The 13333-nt window shown below is 28.6% G+C and overlaps 1 protein-coding gene across 1 annotated transcript in view; it reads right to left on the bottom strand.

Moving 5' to 3' along the window:
• The window catches only part of LOC129794785 (homeotic protein female sterile-like), a 37786-nt gene that overhangs the window by 9990 nt on the left and 14463 nt on the right, over positions 1-13333 (bottom strand). Inside the window, 3 exon segments of the mRNA XM_055835641.1 lie at positions 684-754; positions 9413-9535; positions 9631-9750. Coding sequence (XP_055691616.1) covers positions 684-754; positions 9413-9535; positions 9631-9750 — 314 coding nt within the window.

The following is a 13333-nucleotide window of genomic DNA, read 5'->3' as shown; positions in this document are numbered from 1 at the left end:
TTTCAAGACCTTTCCAAAACTAGTCACGAAATTTCTGTAGGTGTTGTAGAACTAGAGATATGACCATTTTTATGCATCAAATTGCTGAATTTCACAAAAAAAATCAACTTTGCCTACTAATATTGCTCACAAATAGTATTACAACGCATAAACAAACTTCTACACGTTGTGGGACACCAACTCTTATAACTGGACGCGTTATGATTGACTTTTAGATTGAATGGTGGATTGCGGTCGGATTGAAGTTTATAGTGTGAGAGGACACGGTTTTCGACCTTCAGCAGTTTCTCAAACACACGATAAATTCCCTTTGAGGAATTCTCGTAAATATTTCATTGTCATTTCTAATTACTAACAATTTTATCTTTTTCTCAAAAATCTCGAATTTGTTTTTTTTTTCTTTAATTTTCCTATTGTTTTTCTTGTACTGAAAGTTTTTGAAAGAAAAAGAGATATTTTTTAGGATTATAACGCCACCCAATGGTCCTGAAAGGAATAATCCTAAAGTGATTAAAATTAAAATAAATAAAATTACAAACTTGTTGCAAACTTTGACAAACTCTTAACAAAACATTTTTTTTATTCGATTTTTCTTTTTAATTTTCATTTCCTTTTTTTCTCCCTCTAACAGTCGCTGAAAAAATTAATAATTTTGATTAAATTCAAAGAAGTTTGAGACTCACCGAAACATTATTATTCGACGGAGGATCTTCCTTTTTGATGCGTTTCTTCGATGTGGATGATTTTCCGGTTCCTGAAAGAAAAATTACCTCAATAAAATGAATTCTTTTCCTTTTCCTTTCTTCGGAATATTTTGTTTAAATAATATAACCGTTTGAATAAATACCTTAATTTTCTTTTCATTCTATTAATTCATTTTTTTCTTGTGTTTCACTGAGCCAGCCACGCATGTTCCGCGCACGCAAAAAAAACATTGCAAAATGCCCAAAAATAAAAAAAACAAAAAAGAATTTATTAAAACGTGGGGAGAAAATAAAAACTTCTTAGCCACGAAATTTGTTCTCTCTTCCTGAGAGAAATAAAAATAAAAACATTTCTTATAATGTATATTTATTATTAATATTTCTTTTTTTTGTATATTTTCTATGCCATAATTAATATAAAAAATTCTTAACTTTACACATTACATTCCTAAAAAAAAGAAGTTTATGCTGCGTTTTTTTTTCTATTGAATTCTTTTCTCCTTTTTCTTTCATTTTCTTCTTTTTTTTTCTATATCAATCTTTTACCTCTTTCATTCTCATTTTGTATTCTATTTGTTTTTTTCTCTCTCTAATTGCAAAAATTCTCTCATTTTTTGTGACAGAATTTTGCAAAATAAAGACAAAAAAATTCTCTCTCATCGTGAACGATGTTTTATGTATTTTCTTTCTCTTTCCTTCTCACATTTATATTTAAAAAAAAAAACTCTAAATGTGTTTTAAAGAAAAGAAAAACTTAAAAAAAGGAAATTTCTGGGAAAAGTGAGAGTGTGAGAGAAAACACAGAGAGATATTGGAGAGGAAAATTCTAGGATTGGGCGGTGAGTTAAGATAATTAATTTATAAAAAAAATATTCATTTAAATAAGAAAAAAAATATTTTAAAAAGAAACAGGAATAAATCCTTCCATAATTCGTGCAAACAATGTGTAATGGGGAAAGCTGACAGCCTCTGAATAATTTGCAATCTTTTTTTTATCATCTTTTCCTTCAATTTTTATTTTATTTATTTACTTTTTTGTTAATCACTCATACCTTTTCCATATTTGTCGCAAATTTGTTGTCTTTTTGTTTCATTTAAATCGTTGTTTATATTTTTTCCTCTAATATTTCTCTTATTTATTATTTTCTTTTTAATTGCACAAGGAATGCGTTTTTATTTGCAAATAATTTGAATTTTTAATAAACATAAAAAAAATCCTAAAACTTAGCGCAAATGACAATGCAAAAGCTTTGCGTGACGTTTTGTTTTGACACATTGTGCAAGTTTTAAATAAAATTAACGTTTTTCAGGTATTTTCTTCGCTTAGAGATATTAAAGGTTCCTTTTTGATTAAAAAATAATAATTTAACCCTTTGGGGACCAGTAGACGGCGTAATCATGTAAAATCCTACAAGAAACGTAGAATTTTCCGATCCTACATATGTTAAGAATCAATAAAATGCTAAAAAAATATTTTTTACGCGATGTGTAATAAAATGAGTAGAAAAAGATACCCCGGCTGAACCATTTACTGGTAATTTTTTTTCTCACGTGATTAAGATTGAATTAGGATTTTCTAATCATTCTTCCTGGTTTTACATGTTCTTCAGAACTGATTGCGAAGTTATTTTAACGTTCTATGGAATTTGTTTTTGGTTTCTTCTGTTTCGTGGAAGATATTTTGAATTTTCTACATTCAATAGTCTTTATCCGGGTTTAGGCAAACTGCCCCGAATTTCTTAAAAATTATTTTTCGGATATTTTTTTTTGGTTTCTTGTGTTTCTTGTAGAGCAAAATAAAGAACTGATATAATACCAAAAATTTATATTTTACACGCCTCGGAATGAATGTGTAGAAAAACATATCCCCGCTGGACTCTTTATTTGTATTTTTCTCCTTACGAATACCTAACGGTATGTGGATTTTTCCTAATTTCTCGCATTCTTCAGAAACATTTTCGGGGTGTATTTTTAGCGTTCTGTGGAGATTCTTTTCTGGTTTCTTTTGTTCCGTTACAGGTATTTTGAATTTTCAATAATTAATCTAAGAATATTTGCGGTTATTTCGTCGGTTGCTGTTTGCAGAGCTTTCTTAATGGCTACTTATTTTTTGCGGCTTGTCTTATTTAAATTTTTTTGTGTTTTCCAAGTTTCGCGGGAAAGGTTCCGTATTTACTTTTCTCTATGATTTCTAATTACTGTTGCTTCTAGTTTCTCGTGATCCTGATTTTCACGTTCTGAATTTTTTTCTCCTTTAAAAATCGGATCATTCTTTCAATATCGATTTTTTTGTTGTTTCTACCATTCCCCGGAAGTCGTTTCGCATTTATGTTTCGTTTAATATTTTATTAATTTCTCGTATTCTGTCTAAAGCGTTTAGCCTTTTTTTTTTAAACATTTTGCGAAACCTATTTGGTTTCTCGTGTTTAACGGAACTTTTTAGGAATTTTCTCATCTTTTGCGTAATTTTTATTTGAGCTGGGTCCACCTGTCTAAACCTATTTATCTACCTTTCCCCTTATTAAATTCCTTTCATTCCCCCCATGAATAAATGTCAAAACGTACGTCACGCAGCGCATTGAAGTTAATTTGCAAAATATTTCTGCAAGCTTACGGTGTGTTTAAGACAAATAATTTTCAATAAATTATCCAAAAAAAAAAGAATTGAAAAAGTAATTATCAATCCGTTTTACACATTGTCTGCTCCTCGCGAAACAGTTTTTGGAGATAGTTTGAAAAGAAATATTTTTTTGTTATTTTGTGATTAAATAGCATTTGAAAAAAAAAATAAAGAGATGTGATTATTTTTCCTCCTCATGATGAATGTTTTATATTTTTTTTTTTAAAACTTTTTTGCACACTTTCTTCAATTGTTTAAAATGCTTTCTTTTATTAATTTTTTGTTTATTACTTCTTCTGTCTCATTTTATTTTTATTAATCGTTCTTTTGTTTGTATTTATTTCCTTTTTTTTCGTTATGAAATTCCCTTCAATTTCTTTCTCTATAATGGGCTAAGAAGTTTTGATTTTCTTTTTTCTTCTTCCTTTTTTTTCATTAGAAGAAACATTTTCTTTTCAATTGAAATTAAAAGAAAACTCGGATTTTTTTTCTCTAGATGATAGTTTTGTAAGAAAAAGTAAATGAAAATAAAGATTACTTGATTTAAGGGTTAAATGTTCAAAGTTATTTGAAAGACATTTTGTGCTCTTCCTTCACACGATCTCCTCACTTTCTTTCTTTTTTTTGCAGATCGTTAGAAATTCAATATCTTTCAGCATTCAAAACGGCGTGGCTGCCCCAGTTACACATCATTGTCATTCATTATAAAAGAATTTTCATTTTAAATAATAAATAAAATATTGATTTATAAAAAAAAACAACAAAAATAGAAGAAAGAAAGGCCTAAAGTGGAAAATTAAATTTTTCAATTTTAACTTAATTTTTTGGAGTTCTTAAAAATTAACTAAAAAAATTTCTTTTCGGGTTCTTTTAAGTTTTTTCTCTATAAAAAACCATTTAAATGCAAATTTTCCACCTAAACCTATCCTTGAAATTATAAAGAATAATTTTGTTTACAATTTCTCTCTCTGTCTCTCTTATTTCTCCTTCACTTCAGTTTCTTCTCAAGACACTCAACTCAGCTAAAAAATTAATGAATTAAAATGGAATTCCATCGTTCAAATTTTTCTTTTGAAAATATAACAAAATAAACTACGTGCTGAGTAAAAATTAAAAAGAAAAAAATGTTTTGATAGAAAAAGCTGAAGGAAAAAATAAAATAAGAGAAATTCTTCAATTAATTTTCATTCTAAATGTTTTTCTACCTCTCAGGTTTTCCTTCTTTTCTTAATTTTCTTTTAAAAGAATTAATATTTTTCTATTTCTTTCATTTGTTTTTCTTCATCATTATTGTACGACAAAGTGGAGATTTTTTTTTATTCATTATTTTTCAATATTTTTTATTGAGATTTTGTGTATAAATTTCCTTTTCTATTGATAGATTATTCTCTTCTCTCTCTCAATATTCTTTCATCAATCAATTTTAAACAATTTTTTTCCTTTTAACTTTGTATTTAACAGAATGAAAAAAAATTGTTTGAATAAAGAAAAATAATAAAACAAAAAAATATTCTACATGTTTTATTATTTTTCTCAATGTTTTTATCTTTTCTTTTTTCATCTTTTCTTCTATTTACATTTAATAATACTTTTTAATCCATCTTGTTTTTCTTTTTTCTTTTTCATTTAAAAGATTATTTTATACACATATACAGTAAGTATATATATTTTCATTTATTTTATTATTATATTTTGTGTATTTATTTTTTCGGTTTTTTCTTTCATTTTTTTTTCTCACTATATTTAATCTTAACTTTATTATGTCCCATTTTTCTTTAATGTTTAATCAATTTTTTTTAATGTTTGTTGTAATATTCTTTTAATCAAATAAAAAATGTTTTGTGTTGAATTTTCATTTTTTTTAAATAACTTTTTCAGGGTCTAATTGTGAGAAACATGGAAAAACGATTGTGGAGAAATTCATGGATACTTCAGAGGATTCTCCGTGGCAATTTTTTTTTTATCAATGGGCTGAATTTTGTTTCAGGAATTTCTTTAAAAAAAATAGTTCAATTTTGGTTAATAAAATTTAAATTTCTTTAAATTAAATTTCTGTTTAAGGGTCTAATTGTTAGGAACATGGAGATTTATTGCGGAGAAATTAATGGATATTTCAGAGGATTCTCCGTAGAAAATTTTTTTATTTATTAATTGGCCAAATTTTGTTTCAGGATTTCTTGAAAAAAAAATTCAATTTCGGTTAATAAAATTCATGAAATTCTAATGTAGAAAAACGACACGGAAAATTCTCAAATGTGGAAATATTCATTGGAGATTTCATTGGATTCTCCAAGGAAAACTATATATCCTTTACAGATTTCCGAATTTTTCTAGAACAAAGAATTAATTCATGATTTAAAGTTTATGAAATTCGTATAACATAAATTCACTTGAAATAATTTTTTTGCAAAAGAAACAATGGAATTTCTCCTAAGAATTCACCGAGGTTTACAAGCTATTATTATTTTTTTTATTAATTTGATTTTCTACATTTAAACGGAAACTAAAGGGATTTAGTAAATGAATTATCTTGGGAACAATCTGACGTTTTTCCACATTTTTATAAATTTATGTTTCAAATCTTATAAGATAAAGAGGGTTAATCCAACGAATTCTCCGAGGAAATATCGTGCGTTTTTCCACGAATGTTTTACCATTGGAGCTTGAACTATTGCAAGACATCGTTTAAAAAAATTTAATAAATCTTCCGAGATAAATGCTTGAAATTTAATCTTTTTTTTAAATTCCTTTGCGAGCTATTTTTAAATATTTTATTTAAGACTTTTTTTAAAAGGGATTTCAAGGAAGTTCTCCATAGAAATATCTGACATTTTTCCACTTTTCTTATCCATGCCAAAAAATGTTTGAATTTTTTATGGAAATATTTAAAGAATCCCAATTTAAAGAAGGATTTTCCTATGAAATGTCTGACGTTTTTCCACACAATCTTTTCGGAGATTTATCTAAATGATTCCCAGCATTGATCCTCATTATTAGACCCCAAAATTAGGCTTTAGAATGCATTTTGTTCATTTTCAATATCTTGAAGAACATTCACAAACAAATATTATTTGAAAATTTCGAATATTTCTCTACGTTATTTCTTGTGGTTTAAAATGCAATAAAATTCTTGTTTCTGTGGAAAATAATTGCTTTTGCAAATGGGATAAAAAATTCAGGCTTCTATGAGATGGCAGTTTTCTTCCTAACTTTATTTCTTTCTTTTTTTTTTGTTTAACTGTGTTGCTTCTATATTAATTATAAAATAACAAATAAAGAGAAATAATACAAATAATAGAAAAAAAATAAATAGACGATGGAATATTTCTTCTTTTTTTTTTCAATTCAACCCTGATTGAGATGGGGGAGGATTGAATAGAGAAAAAGAAAATTGTTTAATTTTTAATTTTCCTTCTTCATGTGGGTGGATGAAAATCAAAGTAAATAACAACCTATGAACTAAAACAAAATCTAAAATAAAAAGATGGATATTCACTTTTTTTTCTCACTTATAATTTAATAATATTTCTAGGATAAATATCATTGTTTTTACGTCAAGTTTATGTCCCTTTGTGGTTGTTTTCTGTTTTTTGTGTATCTGTGTGTAGGTTTTAAAACCAATTCTCAATGCAAATAAATTCAATTAAATTGTTCCAAAAGCAATTTGTGTTTAATTGAGGTATTTTTTTTTTGAGTCAACTCAAGCCCCCATTCTTATGGGAGCAAATTCCATTTGAATTTTTAACAGGAGAGCTTATACTAATGAACATATTCCTCAGGAAAAAGTACCCATTATTCCGATTTTCCCGAAAAAAAAATAGCGAATTTGTATGGAAATTCTATGAAGGACAGGTAATTGTGGAGATAAAAAATACAAAATGGCTTAATATCAGCTTTTAACACTTGGAGGATTTATGTGGACACCGTGGCCATTTAGAGTTTTTAACCCTTGGAGGATTTTGCTGGTCAAAGTGGCCAATGCGACATTTTTTAAAGTTTAATTACCTCAAGATCATCAAAAGAAAACTTGGAAAAATATTTTCTTTTGAGAGAAAGTGAAGGACAAACTATTGAGGTTAGAAATCCCGATCCTCCAAGTGTTAAATCGTCATAGATTAATATCTATTGGACTTATCGCGATAAATATAACGTCTATTTGTAGGGAATTTCAATTACTTTAAGTTAGGTGAAAGAAAATCCGGAAAATATTTTTCTTTTTAAAAGTTAATTCAGGTCAAAGTCGAAATTATACGCGGAGGACGAAAATGGTCACCGTGGCCATTCAAATTCTCATACATTTTGAAAGCTTTTTGAGGTTATGTTTCCCCATATTTTCCTAATCAGGATCTCTTGTTAATTTTTCCGCAATGAAAATCATTAATGTGAACTCATTTTATTGCCGGAAGTGATTATTCAGGCGCAATAGGAATATCAGCAAAATTTTAACTAAAAAATTAATTTTAGTTGGCAATTTTGCATTGATTCTACGAAACATTTTTTAGTCTTTTTTTTTTGATAAATTATTTAAAAATTGAGTGCAAAAATACTTGAAATAGATCTTCGTTTTTAAAATGTTTCGATTATTCGAATAATCAAATTAGATTTGAATTATCGAATAGGATTCGAATAATCGAATAAATCGTCTGTGAGGTCTCTGGCAGTTTGTATGTATTGTGTTATGGCGTGCTGTTAGTTTGGACCAATTTTGATGTGCAATTCTACGTGTTATTTGTATAACAGTATCGTACAGCTGAAAGCCTGATGATAGTTTTAAATAAACCGAAACGTCGCTGAAAGCGTCAAGACGTGCGTTTTAATTGACTGTCTCCGATCAATAAAACAGCATAATCGAATAAGATTTGAAATATCGAATAATATTCGAATAATCGAATAATATTCGAATAATCGAATAAAATTCGAATAATCCAATAAAATTCGATTAATCGAATTATTTTTAGATATTCGAAGCTTAGAAGCTTTTTAGGTATTCGAAGCGGATGGACAACCCGTTTTAAAAAATGCACAATGCCGAATTTCATTACGATCGGCCCAGACGTTCCGAAGAAGTTCATTTACTAAAGACAAACAAACGGACTTCTTGTAATAAATTAAGATTTAAAAAATAAATATTTTTTATCACTTAAAATTTATTTATTTTCTATAAATTCAAACTTCTATCATGAAAAAATAGATGAAATTCTGTAACATTAATTTGAGGAAAACTTTAACATAAATAAATATTACAACATATTTACTGGCCAAGTAGAATTAAATTTAAAAAAAAAAATATGATTTTTAAGTAAAAATTCATAAAAATTTCCCTTCAATTTCAACACGTTTTGCTTTTGGAACACAAAAATAAAAAATAAAAAGAAATAATTTAGAATTTTGTTCTTTTTTCATGCAATTTATTGGTCTTACCTGATTTTTTTTTAAATTTTATCTTCATTCCAGCGGAAGATTTTTTCATTTGAAATGTTAAATATAACTTCTATCTTGCTGCTCCTACTCATACACATTTTTTTTCACGTTTAATTATTAATCTTTGTACACGATCATTTTTCATTCTTTTCATTTTTAAATATTATTAAAATGATTTATGATGCCACTTTTTTTTTTAATTTAACATTTTCCTAAAATTCTTTTGAATAAGATATTATTTTTGAATTATCATAACTTTTTTAATTTGAAAAAAAGGGACCTATTGTTTTACACACTTCTGTTATTTTTTTTTTGTCACAATAATTTAGAAGGTGAAATTGAAAAAAAATCTATTTTTTCCTAATTCATAAAGAACAAAAAAAAATATATAATGAATGATAATGATGAAGAAATTAGAAGAAAAATAGTGACTAAGTAGATTTTATCTGTTCCTTCTTTTCTTATCTTTTCTTCCCCTAATATATATATTTTTTTGTTTTTATTAAATATAAATTATTTTTATATATATTTTTGTTGTTTTTTTTTTTGCAGGGGAAAACCTAGTTTTTCCTTAAATTATCATTTGTGTGTGTTTTTCTTTTTTTAAATCTACTTTAAATATAGAATTTTTTTGTGTCTATATTGGATTTGTTTGTTTTTTTCTAACCTGCTTCGCTATCGCTGGAATCACTACTACTTGTGTCACTCGAACTTGATGATGAGGAATCAGTTGAACTACTGCTCGAAGAAAGTCGCCCCGATGGGACAACATCAACCTTCGATGCATCATCTAATGTAAAAACAAAAAACAAAAAGACAAAAGAAATCCCAAAAAATTCATTAAAAAAAAATAAAAAGAATTTTTCTTTAAAAAATCTTTCTAACCTTTTTTCGTTGCTTTCTTTGACGTTCCCAATTGCCCGGTAACATCCTGAAGCCGTTTCTCCAATTCTTGCTTCTTCTCCGCCATTTGCTCATCTTTTGATTTTCCCGACATCTTTTTATCTGCAACAGAATAATTAATATTTTTTCCAATTGAATGTGGAAAATAAATTCAATCTCGGCCGAAGATTAAAAATTAAAAAATACAAAATATAATACTAAATAAATTTCTCAGCAACAGTCATACTCTTTTAAAGAAAATTATCAAGTTTTCCTTTATTTTTTAATAAAAAAAATAAAAATCTAAAATCCATCGCCAACAATTAATAGATTTGTTTTTTTTTTATAAAGACACAAAATCCTTCACCAAGCAATGAAATATTTTTATTCTCAATCACATTTAAAAGTTTTTTTTTTCTTTGTAAAGTAATTTCTGAAATATTTGTATTCGTTACCAATGAACCACATAAATCACATGCAATGACATTAACCCTTTAGCGTCCATTTTGGCCATACATAGACCAAAATGTGAAACATTTAATTTTCCTAACTTTATAAGAATTTAATAACTTTTCCAAGTTAGAAAAGCATCAAATTCAAGCAAAAGAAAGGCCAAAGAAGACGTTCTGACTGAGAAACGTCATCTAAAAGCATCCAGTCAGACAGACTTAAGTTTTCTTAAGAATGAGCTCTATTCAGCAACCAAAAAACTCTTGAAATCTTGTACCGAAATTTCAGGCTTTCAAGCGGATTTCGAGGGTTTTTTGATCGCTGAATAAGGCCCAAAGTCTGAACTTCTCTTAAGATTTCTCAAGTTTTCTTAAGCAAAATTTAGAATTTCTTCAGTCGGCCTGAATTGGGCTAAATGCACATTTTACGATGATTATTTTCTAAAGTTTCTTAAGAATCTTCAGGAAAAAGATTAAAATTCTTTAAGTTTACTTAAACTTACTTAAGAAATCTAAAGGAATTGATGCAACGACATATGAAGGATGATCCTCTATCGCAGAACAATTTTAACCCATCTCATCTTGTAGGGGAACATAAAAAATAGAAGAATCGCGAGAGAAACTCCCCAATATCCACTGGGATCACATAGAAAAGTGCAGTGAAAGTACAGTCCGGGAAAACATAACCTCAATTTGGGAACAACATTTAAATGAATAGGAGGAACTCCATTGTGTTCGACCAGCGTGGCATCGGGACCTCTTGTGCTTCTTTATAACCTTCCAAACCTTTCCTGCCTACCCGGATGAAGATTTGAATGATTTTTGCTTCACTTCTGTCTTTCCGGACTTCCCGTCGTTGAGTTTTTTTTTTCTCTTCTTGGAGTGGAGACAGAAGTGAAGCAAAAATCATTCAAATCTTCATCCGGGTAGGCAGGAAAGGTTGGGAAGGTTATAAAGAAGCTCAAGAGGTCCCGATGCCACGCTGGTCGAACATAATAAAGGTCTTCCTATTCATTTCAATGGTGTTCCAAAATTGAGGTTATGTTTTCCCGGACTGTACTTTCACTGCACTTTTCTATGTGATCCCAGTGGATATTGGGGAGTTTCTCTCGCGATTCTTCTATTTTTTATGTTCCCCTACAAGATGAGATGGGTTCAAATTGTTCTGCGATAGAGGATTATCCTTCATATAAGTGGGCATCAATTCCTTTTCTTCTTAAAAAAACTGAAGAATCTAAAACTTTTTACAGGAATTCTAATTTTTTTCCTAAGGATTCTTAGGAAAACTTTAAGAATCTTAAGTCTATCTGACTAGTGAATTTCACCCAATAATGTTTCACATGAACGCGAAAGGGTTAAAGGCAGGGTTTATTAAAGGAATCATGCAAATTAACACTAAAAACATGCAAATTAGGGACTAAAACTAAAAGCAAAAGGTTAAATTTCTCAAAAATAAAAGATTTTGCTCGAAATCCTCATTCGTCTCTGCTCTCACCGCATTTTGGTATTTAACGAAGACCTGAAAATTATTTTATTTACCAAAGTTTATAGAAGAAAGTCAAAAATTGTTCTTCTAATAAGATCTTTGCAAATTAATGTAGAATTCATTTACTTTTGATACGGAAGGAAGTCACCGAAACAACCGGTTTTCTTACTTTGAGGCTAAATTTTTCCTGTTCCTTGGATAGAACACATAAGGTAGAAAAAATAGGAAAAACTGGGATAATTCTCCAAATTTATTAATAAGAAACATCTGAAATAATTATGGTGAGAAGCCTTACCAATCTTTAACAATTTAATTTATTAAGTTAACGATTAAAAAATACTTTTTCCGTTTTGAGAATGATTCCTTTCACGATGACTTTTCTCTGTAAATGTTTTGGCCCAATTTTGCATCAACAAAGATCACCTTCGTCACAACATTTTCATCAGTCTATGGCAATGCTTAGGACGAGTCTCCATAAGAAAATCAATATTAAATAAAAAAAAAGAAATGCTTGGTTATGATTTTTCTTTTTTAATAAGCGAAATACTGCGAAAATCTAAAAAAAAAAATTCCTTCTCACGTTTTTGGGTCTAGCTGCCAAAGTTTTAAAGAAATCTCATTCAAATTAAAAGTAAATTAATATTTTTAAGTTTTTCCACTTTTTGTTTTTTTTTTATTGCATCGAGATTTTTTAACCTAGTCAAAAGAAATTAGACAATATAGATAAAGAGACGTAAAACTTTCTTTTTTTTTGTCAAAAGTAAAGCATTTCAAAGGATTTCAAACACTTAAATATTTTAATCATTCAAATTAATTTACAATCAAAATGTTAGCAAAGCAGAAGCAATAATAAGAAAAAAAATGATTGATGAGAAAAAAAAAATGTACTGGTAAGCTGACCAAGCTTACGGGAGCTGTGTTTCTTTCAGTGTACCAATTTTGTGAGAGCAAACTAGAACGCGAATTAGTTTAAATACGCGCAAAGTCGGGAAAAGTTGAAAAGTCATACCCTAAGAAATCTTTAGTAGGCCATATCTCGAGAACGGATCCATAGATTTTCATAAATTTTTTTTTGTTTTAAAGGTCTCGAAGTCAGCTATAACATATCGAAAAATGAAAAAAAATTATGACGATATTTTCGAAAAATTCGAGTTCGAAATTTTCGAAAACTTTGTTTTTGACATTAGCGCCTCTTGCGGTCATTTCTCGAAGTTGCAATGTTCTAGAGATTTGTAGGGTTTCTCGAAACCTTTCATTTGCGCTTGAGTTGAACAAGATCGGACTTGTAGAACCCGAGATATGACATGCCAACTTTGGAAGGCTATATCTCGAGAACGGATCCATAGATTTTCTTCATTTTTGGCATGAAGCTAGATAATATGGTCAGCTACAACATATAAAAAAATGAAAAAAATTTATGTCGTCGTTTTCGAGATATTCATCGAAAACTCATCGAAAATTTTGTTTTTGATTTTTGGCCCCCTAGCGGTCACTTTTGAAACTTCGGATGTTCTAGAGAGTTGTAGGGTTTGTTGAGATCTTTGAGACCCCGGGTTGATCAAAATCGGTCAAGCCGTTTTCGAGTTATGGTCGATTTTCGATGAAAAATTGTGGCGGCCATATTGACTAAACGGCTTGACCGATTTTCGAAAATGAGGTATCGTTGGAAAGCTCTTGATGGCCCCTACAACATATCAAAATTTCAGCCCTCTAGCTATAATAGCGGCTGAGATATAGCGAAAACAAAATTTTGAGGTTATTCAAAATGGCG

This window comes from Lutzomyia longipalpis, chromosome 4 (assembly GCF_024334085.1).
Source record: "Lutzomyia longipalpis isolate SR_M1_2022 chromosome 4, ASM2433408v1".
NCBI classification, from domain to species: Eukaryota; Metazoa; Arthropoda; class Insecta; order Diptera; family Psychodidae; genus Lutzomyia; species Lutzomyia longipalpis.
This window is presented reverse-complemented; position numbering and strand designations above follow the sequence as displayed.